This window comes from Natrix helvetica (genome assembly GCF_964273705.1).
Source record: "Natrix helvetica genome assembly, chromosome: Z".
In the NCBI taxonomy this organism is placed as follows: Eukaryota; Metazoa; Chordata; class Lepidosauria; order Squamata; family Natricidae; genus Natrix; species Natrix helvetica.
Genome location: NC_138554.1, coordinates 88,841,371 through 88,864,038, shown reverse-complemented (window position 1 = coordinate 88,864,038; position 22,668 = coordinate 88,841,371). Strand labels below are relative to the sequence as shown.

At 35.1% G+C, this 22,668-nt stretch overlaps 1 protein-coding gene and 1 long non-coding RNA gene across 2 annotated transcripts in view; both read right to left on the bottom strand.

The window, feature by feature from the left end:
* Positions 1–6,188: 6,188 nt before the first annotated feature.
* Positions 6,189–8,781, bottom strand: LOC309382048. The gene is made up of 3 exons (XR_014173619.1): positions 8,641–8,781; positions 7,514–7,567; positions 6,189–6,639 (listed from the first exon to the last, which is right to left on the bottom strand). It is a non-coding gene; the product is annotated as an uncharacterized lncRNA (long non-coding RNA).
* An 8,650-nt stretch (positions 8,782–17,431) lies between these two features.
* TOPAZ1 (testis and ovary specific TOPAZ 1) overlaps positions 17,432–22,668 on the bottom strand; it is a 63,572-nt gene continuing 58,335 nt past the window's right edge. The window contains exons 16-20 of the mRNA XM_081970656.1: positions 22,359–22,524; positions 20,792–20,956; positions 19,687–19,890; positions 18,290–18,473; positions 17,432–18,053 (exon numbers count right to left, since the gene is read on the bottom strand). Coding sequence (XP_081826782.1) covers positions 17,846–18,053; positions 18,290–18,473; positions 19,687–19,890; positions 20,792–20,956; positions 22,359–22,524 — 927 coding nt within the window. The 3' untranslated portion in view covers positions 17,432–17,845. The remainder of the gene's footprint in view (positions 18,054–18,289; positions 18,474–19,686; positions 19,891–20,791; positions 20,957–22,358; positions 22,525–22,668) is intronic.

The following is a 22,668-nucleotide window of genomic DNA, read 5'->3' as shown; positions in this document are numbered from 1 at the left end:
GAAAGGGGAGGGTCTCCCACATAGCCAACGCTGAACCTAACCTGGCGGCTGCAGTGCAGGAAAAAATTGAGGGGGAAGAGAAAATCCCAAAACAATATTGGGACTTAAAAAACATTTTCAGTGAAAAATCTTTTGATAAGTAGAAGACATAAATCTGTTTTGAGAACCTGGGAAAAGATTTTGGGTCTAGCTTGATATCTTGGATTATTGGAGTGCTGAAGACTGGGGGACTCAGTGGGCCTTGTGGTTACAAATACTAATTGACAGGAGACTAGATAGAATAACAGATGTTCCTAAGGACAAACACTTTTTTTCTTTTTATTTTTTCTTCTCGATTCCCTTCACAAAGGACTGTCTGAGTAGATTTACTTTCTAGATTATAAATTTAACTGACTGAAACATGAAGATGCTGTCAATTAACATAAATAGATTGAATTCCCCCATGAAAAGAAAAAATATATTCACAAAACTACAAAGACTAAGATTAGATATAACATCATTATAAGAAGTACATATTAAAAAGCACCATAATAAATTATTGGAGTATCCTAAATTGGGGAAACTGTACATTTGTTGTTATCACAACAAAAGAAGAGGGGTGTTATTATATATTAAAGAAACAATACATGCTAAATAAATTTTTAAAGATGAAAAGGGGAGAATATTGATAGTGGAAGTGACATTAAGAGCTGAGGTGATGCAGTGGTTAGAATGCAGTATTGCAGCTACTTCTGCTGATCACTGGCTGCAGCAGTTCGGCAGATCAAATCTCACCAGGCTCAAGGTTGACTCAGTCATCCATCCTTCCAAGGTCAGTAAAATGAGTACCTAGATTGTTGGGGTCAATATGCTGACTCTGTAAACATAGAACTTAGAGACGGCTGTAAGCACTGTGAAGAGGTATATAAGTGCTATTGCTATTAAATCAAAAACAGATACTTTTAGTTGCAATATACGTGCCGAATAATCTACAGGAACAATTTTTAAAAAAACTTTGTGAGAAGGTATTTGAAACAGAGTATAAAAATATTTGTCTCATAGGATACTTTAATGCAATAGCTGATACAAAATTTGATTATAAAGGTAGTAAAATAAGGAAAAAAACTTTATCTAGAACCCTTTTTAAAATTGCAGAAGAACTATGTATACAGGATATTTGGAGAGAAATAACCCAGGGGAAAATCAATATATATTTTACTGTAACAGACATCAATCTTGGTCTAGAATAGATATGATTTGGATGTCAATGGAATTAAGCACAAGTATGCAAGAGATAGAAATAGAAACAAATATATGAGCTGATCATAATCCAATAAAATCCATTGGAAGGAACAAAAGAGAAGAGTAAGATGGGCTTTGAATCAATCTATATTAAAAGACAAAAAATTTAGACAAATGATGAAAAAGGAAATGGGATTTTAAAAAAAAGAAAATCGGAAAGGGGAGGCTTCATTACAAAACATTTGGGATACAGCAAAAGCATATATTAGAGAATTAGCTATAACCTATATAGAGAGGAAAAACAAGAGAAAGAAACAATACCAAAAGACACTAGAAGAGCACACAAGACTTGAACTAGAATTACAAAAAGAATCACAAAAGATGAATTAAAAAAAAAACCAAATGGAAATAATTAAACATAAGCTAAATATAATAGAAAAAGTACTGGCACAACAAATTAGAAAAAAAAATAAACCAGGAAGATGGTTAGCCTATAAACAGAAGAAGAAAGAGAAGAAATTGATAAGTAAACTACAAGATGAGGAAGGTACATTATATTTCCAAATGGAATATAAAAAGAATATAATTCAGGAGTTCTACAAGAAACTATATGATGATGAAAAAATTTCACAGGAAAAAATACTACAATACTTGGAAAAAGCTAACTTACCAAAAGTGTCTGAAATGGTGAAGAATATGCTGAATGAAAGAATAACAATGGTAGAACTAGTAGAGGTGATTAAAAGACAAAAGACCAACAAAACCCCAGATGGTCTACCAGCAGAAATCTATAAAAATTTACAAGATACACTGAGCTTGTCAATGTTAGATGTATATAATGAAGTTCTATTAGAAGCCAAGATATCACATAAAAAGATGGAAGCCAATATCACTTTAATCCCGAAAGAAGATTCAGGTCTAGCAGAAATAAAGAACTATAGGCTAATATCCTAATTAAATCCAGATTACAAAATGTTTGCTTCAATAGCTGAAAGACTCAAGAGATTCTTGTATGAGTTTATATACTGATCAAAATGGGGTTTTACCTAAAAGGCAAATTAAAAATAATATGAGAATTATCATAGATACATTGGAATGTTATGAAGTACTGTTGGTGACGTAGAAATGAGGATCCAGACAGGAACAAGGTTGATGGGAAAAGGCACCTGATGGAAGGCATCCTGATGGGAAGGCACCCTGAGTATTTCTCCAGTGCTCCCTTTTATTGTCAAGCTTCTCGGAATAGCAAAAGCTCATTGGAAAGAAAATCCACTTGGCAAATACTGATTGGTTTACAGATACATGCTCTCCTCGTGAACAATTTATGATATAGATACGTGACCCATATGTTTACTAGTTAATTTCTTACTGCATGGAATGTGTCTATGTGCAAATTCCATCGTCTCTTCTTGTAAGCAAAGGATTAAGAGGAAGAAATGTGGACTTTGATCACAAAGTGTGGCTTGCCAGCTACTGAGTAACCAATTAACACCACATCTCGTCCTTTCTTTTATTTTAATTCATTTTGTCTTAGCAATTTGTACGCATACATTACGTCGCGTCTGTGAGGTCAAATTCTGGGCCGAAACATTGTTATTAATGCAGGTACTCATTGAATGCAGCAACAGCAACAGCAACAGCAACAAATTAAACCAATTATTACCATGATTACAATAGGAATGATCTGACGTAACCATCCAAAATCTGGAAGCCAAGACCATAGCCATTCCCAAGATGTTGGTGGGACAGCAGTATCAATAGGATTATCTGCAATCATGTCTTCCATATGTTCTATGGTAGCGGTAATGTTAACTTTATAATCTTCTATATATGTACAACACTGAGAGTGAATTAACGCACATACCCCACTCTTTGCTGCTAATATAAAATCTCTAATTTGTGACATTTCGTCATTAATCATTTTTAAGGCTGATATTGAGGAATTAAATATTGCAGTGGTTCAATTGGATAAAATATGCAAATCTCTATAATTCATCATTGTTCCTAAAATAGGAAGGATACCTCTGGCTAACATTGTCTCAGTATATTTGTTAAGCGGGTTATCAACTTGAATCTCTCTGCGATTTCTCAGTCTTCCCTTTGGTGGATGATCTCTTATTATAATAGAGGGAGCAATATATCCTAATGTACATCAACCAGACCACCATGCAGGAATACGTTGATACACTCTTCTTCCACATAACATCCAGATGTTATCTAATATATTTGTGGTATGGTTATTTTCTGATACCACTTGTTTAACCATAGCTCTTACTAAATGACATAATTGTAAACCACCTGTTTCGATACTTTGTAATATAGTAGGACACCTCTGTGCTTTGGACAACCTCCCGTGATTTGATTTGTACAGCCAAATTCAGTATAATTTGTAAGATGTTCAACAAAGGTTTGATTCAGATGTGAGTTATTACATGTTATGGTGTCATTCAACACAAATGTTTTGTCACAATATGGATATTTTCCTACACACAACGTATTCTTATTGCTAGTGGCATTAGTATATTCCCAACAATATGCTGCCTTCTCCTGAATTCTACTTCCAATCGCTAAAGTTGTATAGCTAGTATGTTCTTTTTCCAGTATTCCATCTACCCAAGGATGTTGTATCCAGCCAGTTTTGTTAAAAGGCACTGCATGTACCATGAGTCCTCCTTTTTTTTTATTGAAAAGTTTTACACAAAACAAAAAAATTTTTAAACATTTTCTCCCTCCCCTCCCCCTCCCCCCACCCACCCCCCCGTTTCCCCACCCTAACCCTCCCTAACCCAACCCCTGACTTCCCAGATAGAGACAGAAGCACAGTTACCAGCAAACCTGAAAAACAAATATCCCAATAATAATATGCATATATCAGAATAAGAACAGGATAATACAAAAAAGACAGAAAAGGAAAGAAAAACCATCATAACCTCCTTTCCAAAACCATTACTACATATTTATGAAACATTTCTCAACCAAATCCCATAGACACTTCCTTTGAACCGTACCTTAATTTTACAAAATCAATCCAGGAATACCAATCTATAATATACTTATCGTAAGAGTGATCTTTTAGATATACAGAAATTTTATCCATTTCGGCAAGATTTGCTACCTTAAGTATCCATTCTTCTATAGAGCATAATTCTGCTTTCTTCCAATATTGTGCTACCAGCAGTCTAGCTGCTGTAATCATATACAATATTAATTTAGTTTCAGCAACAGTGCAGTCAGGTACTATGCCCAATAGAAAAAAATTGGGGAGCAAATTTAATTTTTCTTTTAAGAATCTTCTTCTGCATTATCCACCATATTTTAATCCATAAAGCCTTAACTTTCATAAATCTACAGGCAAATTACATCATTTTTATGCTGTTTCAAATAATAGAAAACCTTTCTTCTTTTTTGTGGGGAATTGAGTCCATTAACATTCCAGGTCCGCAGCCTGACCATCGTCAAGCTTAGTTTGAAGCTTCTGAAGCATAGCCCTCATATCAGTAGGAAATCTAGGAAATCTCTTAGGCCTTGCTCCTCCCACGGCTTCAGATTGTGTAGGTACATCAACAGAGATACTCGAAGTTTGCTGTATAGTCTTCTCCATTTTCTTTGCCGTTGCTCTAGTAATTCTCTGTTCTTTAAATTCCAATCCCAAGCCTACTGCTTCTTCCAGTCTCTCCACAAGCTGTTTATCAACTGACGCAAGTGCCGAGGCTGCTATCTCTATTGGCTCCTGCTGAACAGGCTGGGTCTTTTCCGATTCCAATCCTGGCTCGCCAGCATTCAGAACCTTGGAATAAAAATCTCTGGCCTTCTGAGTAGAATCCAATCGATATCTTTTCCCAGAGTAAGTCAAAGTAACGCCAATTGGCAACTCCCATCTAAATTGCAGGTTACGTTTCTTCAGCTCATCCGTCAAAAATTTAAACTCTTTGCGCAGCCTAAGCATTTTCAATGGTATTTCTTTCAAAACTTTCACCTCCTGATCTCGCACAGTACATCTCTGATGATATGCAGCCTGTACAATCTCATTACGCAGGTATCTCCTTTCCAGATGAACCACCACATCTCTTGGCAAGTTTCGCTGTCTTGCATACCAGGAGTTAACTCTGTAGGCTTTCTCAATCTGTTGGAGAATCTCTTTTGGATCCACTTGTAGAAGGGGGGCAAAAGCCTCCGCGCAAATCACCCTCAAATCTTCTCCTTTCCCGCTGTCTTTATCCTCTGGCAAACCCCTTACCCGCAAAACAGCCTCTAACTGCTTGTACTGGAATAACAACTGCTCAAGCTCAATTCTATCCGCCCTCTCTTCCAACTTGTCTGCCCGGTATTCCAATTTTCCAACATCCTTCTGAGTCTCTTTAACCACATCATCCAGGAATTCCAAATTTACAGCCAGTCCAGAAAGGGCAGAAACAACATCATTTCTAATATCTTGATTAGCCCGAGCTGCCTGATCCCTCATCTCTTCCTTAGTTTGGTTCATTTGATCCATTTGGTCCTGTTGGCTTCTCATTTGTTGTTTCAAATCCAACATATTTTTCTCCATATCACCAAACTTAATGTTCAAAGTATCCAATATTTCTTTATTGGTAATTGCTGCAGGTGGTGGATTTTGGGATTGAGATTGAAGTTGTGCCAACAAGGACAGCTGAGATTGTTGTAAAGGAGAGGAGGTGCCCTTGGGCTTGGTACCTCTCTGTGCAGCCATAACTTGCCAAGGCGCCAAGAAAGTCAAAAAAACAAAAACAACAAAAAAGAGAAAACAAAAGGAAAATCCTCTTTTCTTTTCTTTTTTTCCCTCTTTTTCAATTCCAACCACTAGATGGCACTGTTGTATAAGGTTTCAGTAAGAGTCATTTAAGGAAAACAAGCAGAGAAAGAAAAGTAGCCATTTTAAAAGGAAAAAGTTCTCCGTTTTTTTTTTCCCCCCAAAGTGAAAGTCTTTGTTAAGTCCATGACTCCTCCTTTTGTGTGTGTAGGAACATGCATACAAATCCAACAGTCAGTTCTGTTAATCATTTTTGAAACATTTTGAACATCCCACAGAAAGCGATTTTGGTCCCAAAGTCCTTGTTCTGGAATGCCTTCCTGTGGGGTTGCCAAAGTTGGAGGGAAAAGACATGTAAAAAGTATGCACAACACAATAGTGAGAGAATTCGCATTTAAGCAAGAAAAAGCAGCTACTAAAAAGTTCTCTGGTGTTGGCTCCATATTTTGATCTTGCAAGAGCTGACTGGCTTGAGCAGACAAAGCCTTAATTTGTCCCCAAGTTGGATTATGTTTCTTCCGAGATGCCCGGTCTCGATCCATTTGAGGATTCTGCAGACTGAGGGAGAAGTTGGATATCGGATTTTTCAATCCTTTGTGCCATGACATCTTTCCAAGGTTTTACACACCACGCTGGAATCCACACGGGTCCTGTTGGAGCAAGCACAGCAGCATATCCTCGTCCCCATGTAACAAAGGAACCAGACCATGCCATTCAGGATTAGGTAACAATCTATACATTACTTGTTGCTGAGGATGACTTGTTCTATGGCCAAAGTGATCATCCACTGGAGTAGATAATTTTTTTATATTATGATGATGTAATGTGAATAGAACTTTGTTCAGCCATTCCTGTTTCCCAGAAAGGCCTATGGGGTTTCCCCGTTTATGTTTTTCCAAAGCTGATTTTAGGGTATGATTAGCTTGTTCTACGATAGCCTGCCCTGTAGTATGATTTCTTGAGCTATGACAGCTGTAGGTTGTTTCTGAGTAGGAATGAATATGATAGTTAAAGGCGTGTTGTCCTGACATCTATCCACCCAGACTAATTTTAATGTACTTTTTATTTGGTCAAATACTTCCTTCTGCGCTGCTGTCAACTGTATTAAATCAGAAGGATTATCTCTTAGTTTTAATGCACCAAATAAAGGGCTAAGTATACTGGTAGGAAGACCCACATATGGGTGTAACCAGTTAATTGAACCTAAAAGCTGTTGTAGTTTAACATATGACAATGTATCCTCTATTTTTAATTGAGGAATTTGTGAGTGTGAATAAGTCTGTAATAGCTTATGACCTAAATAAAGAAAAGGTTCTTTAACTTGTATCTTTTCTGGTGCTATTTGCAATCCATAAGCTGCAAGATCTTGAGTCAATTCAGGTAACCAATTTAAAGGAATCTTTGGTGCCGATACTAAAATATCATCCATGTAATGATAAACTACAGCCTGAGGATATCTTTTCCTAAAAGGTTCTAAAGCTCTAGATACAAAGTGCTGACATAATGTTGGACTATTCAGCATACCTTGAGGTAAAACTGTCCATTGATACCTTTCCGTTGGCTTTTCTGAATTTATAACTGGGACAGTAAAGGCAAAAAGAGGTTTATCCTTTTTGCATTTGGGACAAACTGTTTGTGGTCTGGCACTTGCCCCCCCACCCCCCGGCCCATTGCCTTTATAAGCGCCTCCACCTGGAGCTTGGCATTGCTGTTTAAAATGTCCAGATTTTTTGCAATTAAAACAATTTCCTTTGGGCTTGCCAAAGTGTCCTTTTTGTAATGCAGCTGCTAATGCATCAATTTGAAATGCATTTGTGCCTATGTCTGAACATGCCTACAGCATGTCCGCTAAAGTATATTCTCTTATATTTATAATAGATATCAAAGCTTTACGACAATCTGCATTAGCATGTTCATAAGCTAGTTGTTTCATCAATTCCCCGCTAGCTTCTTCATTATCTATTTGCCGTTCTTGTAATTTATCAATAAAATCCGAATAAGCCTCTCCTTGGTATTCTGAATCCCAAAATACATATTGTGCAGGTGTAAGAAGCATTCTAAACAAATCTTTCCAATCTTGTGGGATCAACTGATAACCATTAGAAACTGTTTGTACCACTGGGAAGGCTTGAAGCCCTTCTGCAAGTTCTTGTTCTGTGAAGTTTCCTTTCCTTTGTTCTTCTTGAAATCCTGCTCGGACTGCACTCATTGATCCTTGTGAAGAACCACTTAATATGGGAGCGGTCTGGGAACCAACTTCCCCCAGCTTCAACGTAGTTGGTGCCGGCAAAGCTAGTTGCATATATGGAGGGGGAGCAAATCCCTCCTCTGGGATTAAAGAGAGCATTGGGGACGGTGCCTTGAGTTTATGAGTACCCACCTTCTCTATTATATCCCTGCATGTTTGCCATAACAATAAATGTTGAATAGGAGCTCGTGGCTCGGTATGTAATTGTATTCCAATTCTTATCCAGTCCCTAATTCCCAAGTTCCTGCCTTGGGGTACCAGGGACATTGACAACCTATTTTACCTACTAAGTTTTCTAACTCATGTAGACTAACTCCTGTCATCTCATTATATTTAAGTAATTTCTGCAGCTCTTTCGCATGAACCTTCTGTGGAGCTGACAGTCCCCCCTCCCCATACTCACGAAATATTGCGAGTGAAGTTCGCTGTGGTGCACCTGGGCTCGTCCGGCCGAATGAGTATGAGGTAATCACGTCGGGGTCACCAGATGTTGGTGACGTAGAAATGAGGATCCAGACAGGAACAAGGTTGATGGGAAAAGGCACCCTGATGGGAAGGCACCCTGAGTATTTCCCCAGTGCTCCCTTTTATTGTCAAGCTTCTCGGAATAGCAAAAGCTCATTGGAAAGAAAATCCACTTGGCAAATACTGATTGGTTTACAGATACATGCTCTCCTCGTGAACAATTTATGATATAGATACGTGACCCATATGTTTACTAGTTAATTTCTTATTGCATGGAATGTGTCTATGTGCAAATTCCATCGTCTCTTCTTGTAAGCAAAGGATTAAGAGGAAGAAATGTGGACTTTGATTGATCACAAAGTGTGGTTTGCCAGCTACCGAGTAACCAATTAACTCCACAAAGTACACCGTGAAAAACAATTGACATTGATCTTTCTAGATGCTCAGAAAGTTTTTCATAATGTAAATTGGTAATCTATGGTGCAACAATTAAAGTGTATGGACTATGGTGAAAAATTTATAAACATGATCAAGGCAATTTATACAAATCAGACAAAAGTGATAGTGAATGGGAACATGACAGAAAATCTCTCTATATAAAAAGGCACAAGACAAGGATGTCCATTGTCCCCATTGTTTTTCATATTGACATTGGAAGCACTAATTAGAAATATTAGACAGGATCCAGAAATAAAAGGAATGGAAATTAAAAAGAAGAGTATAAATTACAAGCATTTGCAGATGACCTGGTTTTTATATTAGAAGAACCATTAGAAATCGGCCCCAGACTAATGGGAAAAATGGAGGAGTATGAAGAAGTTACAGGACTGAAAATAAATGAAGAAAAAACTAAAATATTAGTTAAAAATCTTACAGATAAGCAGGAAAACAAACTGGCAAAGTAGATAGATCTTCAGATAGTAAAGAAAGTGAAATATTTAGGAATGTACTTAACAGGAAGATGCACAATTAAAGATGACAACTATATAAATGACAATTATATAATGCAACAAATTAAACTGGACTTGGAAATCTACAACTCTCAATGGTAGGCAGAATAGCTACTATAAAAATGAATATAGTGCCGAAACTACTTTTCCTATTTCAAACAATACTGATAAAATTAGAGAAAAAATATTTTGAGGAATTGAACAAAATAGTTTTGAAATATATCTGGCAAAGGAAATGTTGCAGGAGTTTAAATGTAATGGGGGTTTGGGGTTCCCGGATTGAGAGTTGTATTACCAGGTATCTGTATTTACATGGGTGAAAGAATGGATAAACTTGAGGCATAGATGATTATTGCTACCGGAGGGCCATGATCTTCAATTAGGGTGGCATGCCTTTTTGTGGTATGGAAGGAATACAGTACATAGATATTTTCAAAGACACTATGTGAGGAATGCTTTACTTTTAGTATGGAAAAACGTTAAAACACAAAACTGTAGGAAAATACCTGTCTGGCTTTCTACAATGGAAGCAATGGTGGCCACACATGCAAATATCGAGATATGAAAAAGATGCAAAAAAAGAGGTTTCTATAAAGAACCAACAACAATTGATCAGATACTATTAGGGACAGATGAAAAACTGATAAGAAAATAATATAGTTATCTACTAAGCTTCAAAATGGAAGATGAACAAGTAAAAGAAACAATGATAGTATTGGCAAAAAACTTTGGCTATGCTATAGAATTAGATAAATGGCAAAAACTTTGGAATAGAAATTACAAACTGACAATGGCTACTGCTTATAAGGAAAATATTTACAAAATGTTCTATAGGTGGCATCTGCCACCAACAAGACTATGAAAAATGTTTAAACATATGTCTGCCAAATGTTGAAAATATTACCAGATGCCAGGTACTTATTATCATATGTGGTGGAATGTATGAAGGCAAGAAAATACTGGACAAAAATACATACATGGTTGGAAAAGATGATTAAGCAGCATATAAATTTAAAGCCAGAAATAATTCTGTTAGGTATAATACCAGAAAGCTATTTAATACTACATATATTGATAGCAGCGACAACTGTATTTGCACAATATTGGAAAAATGAGAACACCCCATCAGATGAAAGCATAATTCAGAAAATATTGTGCTGAAACTGACACTGAAAACAAAAGATAAAGGAGATACAGAATAATACTCAACATGGGATAGGTTTTATCAATGGTTAGATATGAGGTAGAAGTTAGATGAAGAAAGATTTTTGTTATGTGTGCGTAAAAGATGAACACTGTCTACGACTATAAGTATGCTAGTATAAATATGACTATAAATAAGCTAATATAACTATTAATATTGCTATAACTGCTATATATATTACCACTATATGTTGCTTTTTTGGTAAAATGAAATGCCTGGACAATAAACTGTTTTCAAAATATTTATATATAAATAAAAAATATTATAGAAAAAAAAGAAAGACCTGCACATGGATTAGAGAATAAACAAAAGTATACAATATCATCAGAGAGTAAAAGAATTGAAATGGAAATGGGCTGGTCACATAGCAAGAACTGATGCCAGGTGAACCAAGGCAGTGATAGAATGGATCCCACTTTTTTTTAGAATAGAATAACAGAGTTGGAAGGGACCTTGGAGATCTTCTAGTCCAACCCCATGAAAACCCTATACTACTTCAGACAAAAGTGACACTTGATAAAAAGTGTCCATGAAAGAGACTGATGGATTGACGACATCAGCAAGTATTGCAGGCGTAATTGGCAAAAGAAAGTTCAGGACTGTATTGGTTGGAATCAAGCGGAAGCCTTTATCTTGCAGTGGATAAACAATGGCTAAAATGATGATGATGATTATTCCCTACATTTAATATTACACATCTTCTCACTACAAAACATTCTTTAGGAAAGACCAACTGAACAGAGTTTCAAGAGACATTTTAATGTTGTCATACTTTCTAGCCATTTTGATTTTGGCTGTATCAAGTAGCTTTAATGGTACTAAATAGTACTACCTACCAAATCCTGTATATTAGACTGGTAAGTAGGCTTGATCTAGAAATGGCACACCATCTGGCAACACCAGAATATTGCTAGCCTGAGAAGCAGATTCAACAGGGAAATAAAGCAGAGGAAAACTACTCCTTTACTGCTGCCAAAAGAAAAACCTCTATAGGGACATGTCTGTCACTAGGAGCTGAGCTCAAATCAAAAGACATTATATTTTATTTCTGTTTAATGATTTCAATATTTTGAAGCTTCTGCTTATGGTTAGTTTCTTTTTAAAACTTAACTTGTTTACTTTGAAAAGTGGATTTTTATTATATACTATCCTCAGAGCTATCAAATCATGGTTTCTATGACAATAGTCTTTTTTAAAGATTATGAAGCCTCAAATTTTAAACATAAATTAGAAACCCATTTTAATACAGGAAATGTTTTTATCAAGAACTGGCTCTTCTTGTCATCACAAGAAACAAAATATAGATGAGAAATGATAACTAAACATAAATGGTTAAGCTGTACTCATATATTGGAATTTTTCCAAGGAGATTTCAAAATAAAATAAAATTATATATACTGTATGTCAATTATTTTTTTGAAACAATTTTTATTTATTTTTGAACAAAGACAAACATAAAAATAAAAAAAACTATCTTCAATTACAAATTGTAGAAAGTGTGTCAGTTGGTTACAGTATTTCCATGCATCACTTCCATAGTCATCACCTTCTTTTCATATCAAATTGTCTATATTCATGTGTATCACGATTATTATATCTCAACCTTAATTTGACTACAATTGTTTTACATCCTTTTATATATAATATTCAAAATCTAGAATAGGATTATATGATAACATTCTATTAAATCATCCTAAAATCATCCAATCGCAATACATCTTTATAACATATTCTACATAAAGCTTTTAAACCTCCTGTCATATTCTCCATGTATTGTTTATATAAAATTTCATATTATCAAATATGTATTGTTATCATTATTAATCATTATTTAACTATAGCTATTGTCACTTCATTTTATACATACTACTAGTAAACTAAATTTAGCTTAGCTTTTATTATACATTTTCATTGCATCAACCTGTATCTTTCCAGTAATAGTGCAGTCTTATATCTCTTGCCATTAATATTCTAGTTACTTTCTTAATAAATCTTGTATGTACTTCTCTTCGCAACATGTTGTTTCTTTTGTATCTCATAGACGCTTGAAACCCAGCATCTGCTCTTTCCATCAGCTTATCTTTGGTTATCACTGGTGCTTCTGTCAAGATTTCTCTCCTTATCTCCGTCAATTTTTCTCTTTTCTTCTTCTGTGTTTTGAAGTCTGGGGTAGAGTTCCAATCCATCTATCTCCTCTTTCCATACTCCACTCTTGGCATTACCAACCACGCTCATTTTGTTGTCAGTATCCACAGTTTTCTTATCTCTTTGCTCATTTTTTCCTTCCGTTTTTTGAACTCTGTCCTCCACATTCTTTATTTGATAAACATCCTCAGTTTTTCCATCAAATTTTTCTGTTTTGTATTCCATATTCTCCAATCTCTTTTCAATTCTCTTTGTCACAACTAATAGATTTTGAATTTCAAACATAATCATTTGCAATGTTAGTTTCTTTTTCCTGCTGTGCCATTCTTCCAATTTTGCAGGTACTGCCACCATAGGATTCAAGGCTATTTTAATAAACTTCAAACAGGTTCATTTAATATCTTTCAAGTCAAAATGTTGTCTTCCCTCTAATAGCTAGTGAAGAACTCCCAAAAAACACATTTATAAACAACTTGTGCTCTTCCTACTATCACTGTCAGTAAACAAACTGAAAGAAACTTGAATCTCAAGTGATCAAAGAAAAAGAAGAAAAAACAATGTATCCAGCCTCCAGCCTCTAAGTAGCAGTGTAACTGCTTTTCCTCCTGTTGTTCTTTCTTTATAATCCTTATCTTCTTTATATTCCAAGCTTAAGAAAGAAAAAAAAACCCTTAAATGGAGATCAAAAACAATCCAATCAATCCAATCAAGCATTATAAAAAAAGGAAAATTTTATTTAATCCATAGGTGTAAGCAAAAGTGAAAAAAGAAGAAAAATTAATCAATTCAGTTTAAAAAATAGGGAGTCTTTGCAAAAATTCCATCCATAAAAAAAACAAAAAACAGAATAACACACTAAGTTTAATGTAGATTAATCTCTCCGCTTACAGTCTTCTATCTTCAATTTTAATTTAAGTTAATTTTTTTGGGGTAGTCTCTTTTTCTAATAATAAAATTTCCTCACCAATTCGACACACTTTCGCTTTCTTCCCGTTCCGGAGCTGTCCCAACTTCAGCAGCTTCATTAACTGTGTTTCTGTCACAGGAAAAAAAGGGTATTCCTGGATCTTTCAAGGACTTTGCGGTGTCCCTGAGATCAGCAGGAGGTGCTCTTCTCAATCACCATCTCTGCGGGATCGTTTAGGTCCAAATGGACCGTCCAGCGGCAGAAATATCGACTGCAATCTCGGCCCACCAAGATCGCACGTCGTGCCATTGCGACGTCAGCCCCTTTCCCATGTCAATTATTTTCTTATGTACAAGTACTAAATAGATTTATAATTGATAAAATGACTTTCGGTTTTGAACATTGTAATACAGAATTTGAAACAGAATTATGTAGGGATTAGGAACATGTTACTGCTAACATCTGTAAATATTTACTAAAATTTGAAATGGAGGAGCAAGTGAAAAAGTATATAAAATGGGCTAAAATGTTGATTATAATGTACAAGTGAAACATTTGGAAATTATGTGGATGAAAGGATTAAAATTTACATTATAATCTTAAAAGAAAACTTTTATAAAATGATGTAGTGTTAGTATTTGTCACTAGAAAAATTGTCTAAAATACTTGTCTATAATACTTCAACTGATGGACAAGCAGAAAAAAAATGGACTTTGCTCTTTTGTATGATAATGGCAGCGCTTATATACACAATGGTGGGAAAACTTGACATTAACTACAATAGAAGAATGGATAGTGAAGATGGAAGTGGCCAAGACTGCAATAATGATAGCTTTGATTGGAGAAGACATTGAGTAAATTTTAATACTTATTGAAAGACCTTTATGGACTTTTGGTGGGAAACAGAAAAAAAATGAAATTATAATATATGGGTTTGATTATTAGGAACAATAATTCGGTAGTAATATAAAAATGCAAGTTATGTTGTAACCTTACACTGGCAAATTTATATTAATATGTTGTAAAATAAAATCAGAAATCATTTCTTTGTATTTTACGTTTTTCCAGGATTTTGGCTTCCTATTTTTTTTACTCTTTTCCCTCAAATATTACCGTATTTTTCAGAGTATAAGACACACCTTTTTCCCTCAAAAAAGAGGCTGAAATCTGGATGCATCTTATATACTGAATACAGCATTTTGCCTCCCGAAATCATGCTCCCTTCACCAAAATGCCTGTGCATAGCCTTTAGGCTTTCAGAGTACTCCTGGGTGCTGGGGAGGGTAGAAATGAGCGAAAAACTGACAATTTCTTGCTCAATTTTGCCCTCCCCCAGTCCCCAGGAGAACTCTATAAGCCTCCTAAAGGCTATACATACCCTTTTTTTGACAAAAAATGGGCCCATTTTTGTGAAAAACGGACCATTTTTGGGAGGTCTGCAGAATGCATTTTTTAAAAAATTTGCCTATTTAAAATCTTGGGTGTGTCTGGCACTCCACTTCCGGTTGTTGAGAGCAACGGACGTGTTTCGTCTGCCCTGCGCTCTCTTGGTGGGCTCCCCTTGGCTGGGGGGGCACAGGGTGCCTTGAACGGGCGCCCTGCCTTATGGGCTGCTCGCTGGGGGTCCCCTGGAACGGCGGTGGCCGCGGGGGAGTCCCTGGCATTGCCCCAGGAGCCGAGAAGCAAGAGGGGGGTGCGCTCCCACACAACCTTGTTTCGAGGCAGCTGGATGATCGATAACTTGAAGGCTGCAGCTGAAGTACAGTGAGATGGGAATCCTCCCCAATTCTCCTTTGACTCTCCTTTGATATTTAAATGAGAGATTGTCAGCTTTTCAAGAGACTTTCAATCCTCCCTTGGGAAGTGTGATCGGAGGAAGGGGGATTCCCCCCCTCGGAAAAGCGGCTTGGAGCTATCTCCTTTCTCAGAGGAGAGAGAGAGAGTTTTTAAAAGATCACACTCGCTACAAGCAATGGCAAAATGAATGTCCTAATACAATTGTGAAAGAAAAATGAATCTGACTGTTTTAAAAACTTTGAAAACTTTTGACTTGTTGCTTTCTGATCCCCGGTGTTGGCGAAGCAAGATGGCACACTTCCGCTGTCTTTATGCCCTGTGAAATTAGACTCCTCCTATAAAAACTACTGGCATTGTGCTTTTGTCTCCGTGACTCCCAGAAACATCTCTTGCTACATAGTATCTTGGACTTGGAATAACTGACTCAATTGGCTGGAATTGAATTATATGGAAGGCTTCTATTCCTATCTGAACTGCCTGCCTCGTGGTCTCTCTTGGTTGTGCCTTTCTACAGTCGCCATTTCTCTGTATGGACATAAATATTCCTGAGTCCTTTTTTTCTATGATGGCTCCAAAGAAAATCAAATGGCACAAAACAAACAGAGACTGGACATTCTGGAGGAGGGGACGGCTGAGATGAGGGGGGAGGTGAGGGGGGTCCAGAGAGGAAATTTAGAACTTGAGAACCACATGAAAAAAATGGAATTTGAAAGGATGTCTTTTTTCCTTAGATTTCAAAATGTAATTGAGACTGACAATGAAGACCTAAAGGAGATAATGACAACAATCTTAGCTGAATATATTAAAAAAGACAAACAGCAGTTAGGGTGGGATATTGACTTGGTTTATAGAGTTAATTCAGCTTATGCTAGAACACACAATGTTCCAAGAGAGGTTCATATTAAATTTCTTAGAAAGGCTACAAGAGATGAGATTTGGGGGGCACAAAGGGGGTAAACATTAAAATACCAGGACAGAGAGATAGCCATTCTGAAACAAATACCGAAGAAAGTAAGAGATAAGAGGAAAAAATATGCACAATTAGCAAAAAAATTATTTGATAAAGGTCTTTGGTTTCGGTGGCTTCTGCCAGAAGGTATGCTGATTTTCTGGGAGGGCAGTAGAATTAGAATTAATACAACTATGGAGGAGGAGGCCTTCATGGAAAAAAACAAAACTCTCCTAGATAAAGCGGAGGACACTACACAAGACATGGGAGGTGCCGAGGTTTTGCTGGCAGGCGGGGGGGGGAGGAGGCAACAATGAGAAAACTCAGATCACAAAAGTAAGTTAGAAAAATAGTGCAATTGTTGATATAATGAATCTTTTTGTTTGATACAAAGTAAATGATTGAAATTATTGAAAGATACAATGTAAGAATAAGCTGTCAGAAGTTAGTTAAGCAATAACATCTTATTTATCTTTTTGTAAAAGTTATGAGTCTTGGGGGGAATACCATTTCCTGCACGATGTAGCTGTCAAAATTTGTACACATATCCAATACCCCTTTCCTAAAAAAAATTGTAAAACCAATAAAATTCTTTAAAAAAAAATCTTGGGTGTGTCTTATACTCCGAAAAATATGGTAATTTGTTTTAGTTTAAAAAAAAATCTGTTCCTTTTTAAAAAAAAGATTGGTCTTTCTGAATGATCACATTAGAAAGCAAATTTTTGTATTATTTTCTTTTGTTAGAAACTAACATTGAACAAAGTAGGAGTCTGAATATAATAGAAACAAGCTTTATTGATTCATTTTAAACAATGATTACTGTAAAAAAGTCTTCATTGACTAAAAAAGCCAACTGTTTTAGTACGCAAGTATTTCCCAAACTATAAAATTTTATTATATACAGTCCTCAGAACAATAAACTTATTTGCATGGCAACAACCTTGTTTTTGAAAGACGGTAAAAATTATGAAACCTCTAATTCTAACCCTGAACTGTGAGCATATTTTGATACAGAAAAAAAGGTAAGTGATCAAGAACAGGCCCTTCTGAATAACGATGCCTAGGAAGCCATATTCTGAATTGTTTTTTTAATGTTAAAAACCAAAATATCAAATTATTAAGAATCTAAAAACAGCATAAACAATCCTTATTTATTTATTTTAAGCAATGATTACTGTAACCAAATCTTGATTAAAAAAGCCAGGCTTTTCCTGCCCATTTCATATTCTCTTTCAACCATTTAAGTACGGAAATATACTCCAAACTATAAATTTGGTCCTTATTAACATTGACTGTCAAATGCTTTATGAAAAGCTTTGGATTAGATATCTGAACAGCCTGAAATAGTCTCTGCATAGCATTCTGATATTCTTCACTGTTTTGAATATTACCTTCACATCTGAAAAAAAATGCAAAATCACAAGAGTTATGATTAACATTCTATTGTTCTGGAAAATTTTCAGTAGCAATATTTCTATGATTGGAAATGACAGCAGGAGTTTATGTTAATTTTATTAGTCTATTGTTTGTCAAAAAATATCTAAATAATAAAATAATACATCTTTTGCAGGAGATAAATCAATACATGAGCAACTTTTTCAGCTGATTAGATATGCATCTGGAATACATACTAACCTTTTTAATACTATTTGAAGTATTTGACTAGAAGCTCCAGGACTCTGAATACTACTGGCATTTGAAACCAAAAAAATTTCAATTGCTAATAGCATTTCAACTTCACTCATATAAGAAGGAATCAATAAAAGTTTACGATAAAGATTTCCCTCTAGTGCTGGATAGCAACCCAATGCTAAAGCATCTAAAATGACAAAAAAAGAAACAAAGAAGGGTTAATATTAGCTAAACATGTATCTCTTTTTTCGGTAACGTATTACAAATTTTAAGGTTACTTTAATACATAGACAACTCTGAATTTCCCCATTTTCATACTGTTGATTCCTCTGGATATTTTGGTAAGTGGAAAAGAGAAGAAAAGAAGAATTAGCAATTCTCATGGCTTATTTAGAATGCTCAAAGATTTTAGATATGCCAGTACAACTAGGAAGCTGTAAAATATTTTTAACATTCTTCCAGAGATTCTTAAATAATCTAGGACTTGGCTAGGTTTTTTTTCCTTTCTTAGAAAAAAAGCAAAGTTATATTGCTGCATTGCTGCAGTATTTTTTCTGCCATAAACTCTTCTAAAATAATCCATTGTGTGAATTTTAAAAAAATGGGTCTACCTGAAAATATATTTATCACACCTTAAAGCATAACAAACAGACAATAAATATTAATAATTATTGGTAGAAAGTATGTTTTGATATGAGCCCAAGTTACCATTATGTTCTAGAAGTTTTGTTGAACTGTTTCAGATTGGCTGGAGTTCAATATAAATACAATCTGGAATGTAACGGTTGTTCTGGGGGTTTATCAACACAAAATCTAGAAGAATCTCCAAGTAATTTTATAGGAAAGGTAGATTTATTACTAATGTATGTGACCTCATTCTTTGTAGGGCTAGCATGCTGGTCTGCTTGCTACCAGACCTTCCCTATGCCCTGCTCTACCATCATCATTGTCTATACATGTGCTCTCCCAGAAAGTTCCAGCCTTGCTTTTCCTGCTCTTTACCCTGTTCAAACCATTTCAGTCCAGAATAAATGTTTTAGTTTGTATCTAGAATATGAGATCCATTCTTCCCAGAAACAGACCAAAACATTCAAAATGTATTTTAATTTGGGCATGATGCACCCCCCCCAAAAAAACCTTATTCCATTCACAGAATGGTTAATTTAGGCATGTCTTATACAATGCTTTTAATAATCTAAAATCATTTTACAGTTTGCTTCTCAGTCTACAAAAGATTTTGCATAGCTGTTTCATAAATTGAAAATGACATGCAAGTACAAGTTTCCCAAATTATTCTGGAGAGTGTTCAACATTAATGTAACCATAATAATTTTTAGAGCAAACATTTCCATAAGAAGTTGGTCTAACATAAGAAATGATGTGTCTTTAAGAAAGCTTACTTTTATAATGTTTCCTGGCTTTAAGCCACAAACAGCTTCTTCCTAGTGCTGTGATTAATGCTCGAAGTAAATTAAATTCAACATGGATATTTCTTGCAAGCATGAATGCCACCACAGTAGATGATGTTTCAATGTTCCTGTTTTCTGAACAAGCTCTTAGCAGTTTATTAAACAAAAGGCCATACTGGGATACATCCAGAGAGTCTGTAAGAGAAAATTTAGGAATATTTTTCAGCTATGGAACATACTACTTTTTCCATTAGTGAAATGATACACTGTACTATATAAACTATATAAAACATTTTTCTTATTTTTAGTTTTTATATCAATGCCAAGAACAATTGAGAAACTTATTTTTTCTCCTTCAAGTTCATACAGAAGCTTCTTAAATAAGAACAAGGCACGATGCAAAATCGTTACATATATCTTATATTAAGAAGTCAAATAAAAGGGGTATAATAAATCATACATACATACATATATACATACATACACCAATACTAAATCTCCCCTGTCAGTTTTTACAATCAGCCAAAATAGTGTATCACAGAGCAACAATTTTTGAATCAAGATATCTCAAATAGCCTATTTTAAAGAATGCATTCAAAATCTGGGACCAATTACTCAAATGCAATTGAAATTTCAAGGATATTCAGACCAATTGCAATGGAAAAGTTGTGGTCACTGCAGCACCACTGTCAGGTCATCATGAATTCTGATGCCCTCTGCCAGATTCTCACAAAGTCAAACTGTAAGCCAGCAAGAAATCAGAAATCACTCCTGCTCCTACTATTTTTTTGTGTAATGGCCATTTTTTATCATTTTTGATAAGTAAATATTGACAAAGGATGATCATCTGGATCACAGGGCTTTTCTAAGGATAGGTCCTGTGGCAGAGAAAGCACAGAATCTATGTGAATAAGTAGAGCTATCTATATTAGAAAACCTGATTTATTAAGTGACTGAAAACAGAAATATTTGCTTAAGATTTTATTTATACATTCCCAAATCACAGCACATCTAGATAATGAAAATTCCAATGATGCAGATTCAAACTAAAATTCTGCTGTTTTAAATAATAAGTAACAAGTAACTAACAACTTACCACAAGTATTCTGAAAACCTGGAAGATTTTTTAAGACTTCAAATGTTTCATCATGCCGGTTTTTTGTCATTAATTCAGATGCTACATCACACAGCAGATTATGTCGATTTAGGACATCCATTTTTTCACAAGGCCATGCTGCTGTATTTATAATCCATTCTGACCCTATGGGAAGTTTAATATTAATGTTTTAAAATTGTTAGAACATACAGCAAAATACAAAATTATAGGACAAATCTCAGATAATACTAGGCTTTCTAAGTGGTCTTTAGCAGAAATTTAGATTCCTAATATTCTTTGAGCTACATTACATAGTCTGAGGGATTGTAATAGTATCCTTACAAAGACAGTAAGTCCTGATATTCGATCGTTGGAACAGTTGCTGAAAAATTTCCGTAAGCATCACTAAAAGCAACACATCACAGGGCAAGGTTACAAAACAAAGGGCATACGGGAATATAAATTGTTATGTAATATTTTTGAGGAGCAAGTCCATTACACAGAATATATTAGAAACTAGGAAAAGCTATTTAATTAATATAGAACTAAAATAACAGTTATCCATGAAGTAAAACAAAGTTAGGTGCCAGATTTTATATGTCTGTAGTTGTGCGCAAAAGTTCAGGAAGGATGTAATATTCAATCTTACACATGTAAAGGTTTTCTTAGCTTTTGTTCACTTGGGGATTCATGGAAATATACAATGTCATGAGAGAGGATGGTGTCTAAATGTTTGCATGCACTATATTTCTTCTTTATTTTGAGACTCATTAAATAATGAAAAACATAATTGAAAAATAAGTCTTTCATCTCTTAATAGTCCTTCTGAAATTTGTCTTTTAGATTTTAAGTTTCTTTATTCTAAATATATTCCAAAACTAGGAACTAAACATGTCCCTCCAAATATGAATTTTATTTATTTACTTATTTTTATTTATTTATTAAGTTTGTTTCATTCGAATGTGACTCTGGGTGGCTTATCATATAATAAAACCATAAATATTTATATAAGGTAACTCTAAATATATATTTTCTACACGTATATAAATATAGAAAATCACAATAAAAATGCAGGTTTATTTGTTTATTTATTACATGTATATGGACGCATATCTCACAAGAGGTGACTTTGGACAGTGCACAGCAACAAAAATATAAAAACAATGGCCTTGTCAATACATATAGCACACATATGAGATTCAATCAGCAACAAAGCCACCTCAAGAACTCACTGGACCCTTAAGAACCTCAGGCCTGATGACAAAGCCAGATTTTGAAGGACTTCCAGAAAATAAGGAGGGATGGAGGGGGAGAATATTCCATAAGGTGGTGCCATGGTAGAGAAGGCCCATTTTCTCAGACTCATTAAGTGTAGCTCCCTGAAAGGCAGCCTTTCTTGCTGGATCTGATGGACGAACAGATGGAATCATGGAGCAGCAGTCCTTCAAACAACTTGGCCCCATACCATGAGGGGCTTTAAAAATCAAAATCAGCACCCTGATCCAGAAGCAAACTATGAATATTTATATAAATTTTATCAAATCCAATGTTGTTTATTTAAATTTACCTCTCAATACCCATAATGCTCCGTCAATGTTCTTACATTTGAGAAAGATTTCTACAGCAACATTAACAACTTGACATCTTGATACCGATTGCTGTGATTCCTGAAGTCCTTTAAGAAGTGTGAAGTGTATCTTTAAAGCATGAAACATATCCAGAACCTTCTTGGCCTAATGTAAAAATGGAGAAAGCAGGAATAAAAATTGCAAACAATTTCATGTTTTTTAACATTGGGTTACACATAATTTGGTTAGCACCTTTATCTCAGAAACAATAATGCTCTTGGCATGTGAAAATAATAGTTTTGAAGTTAT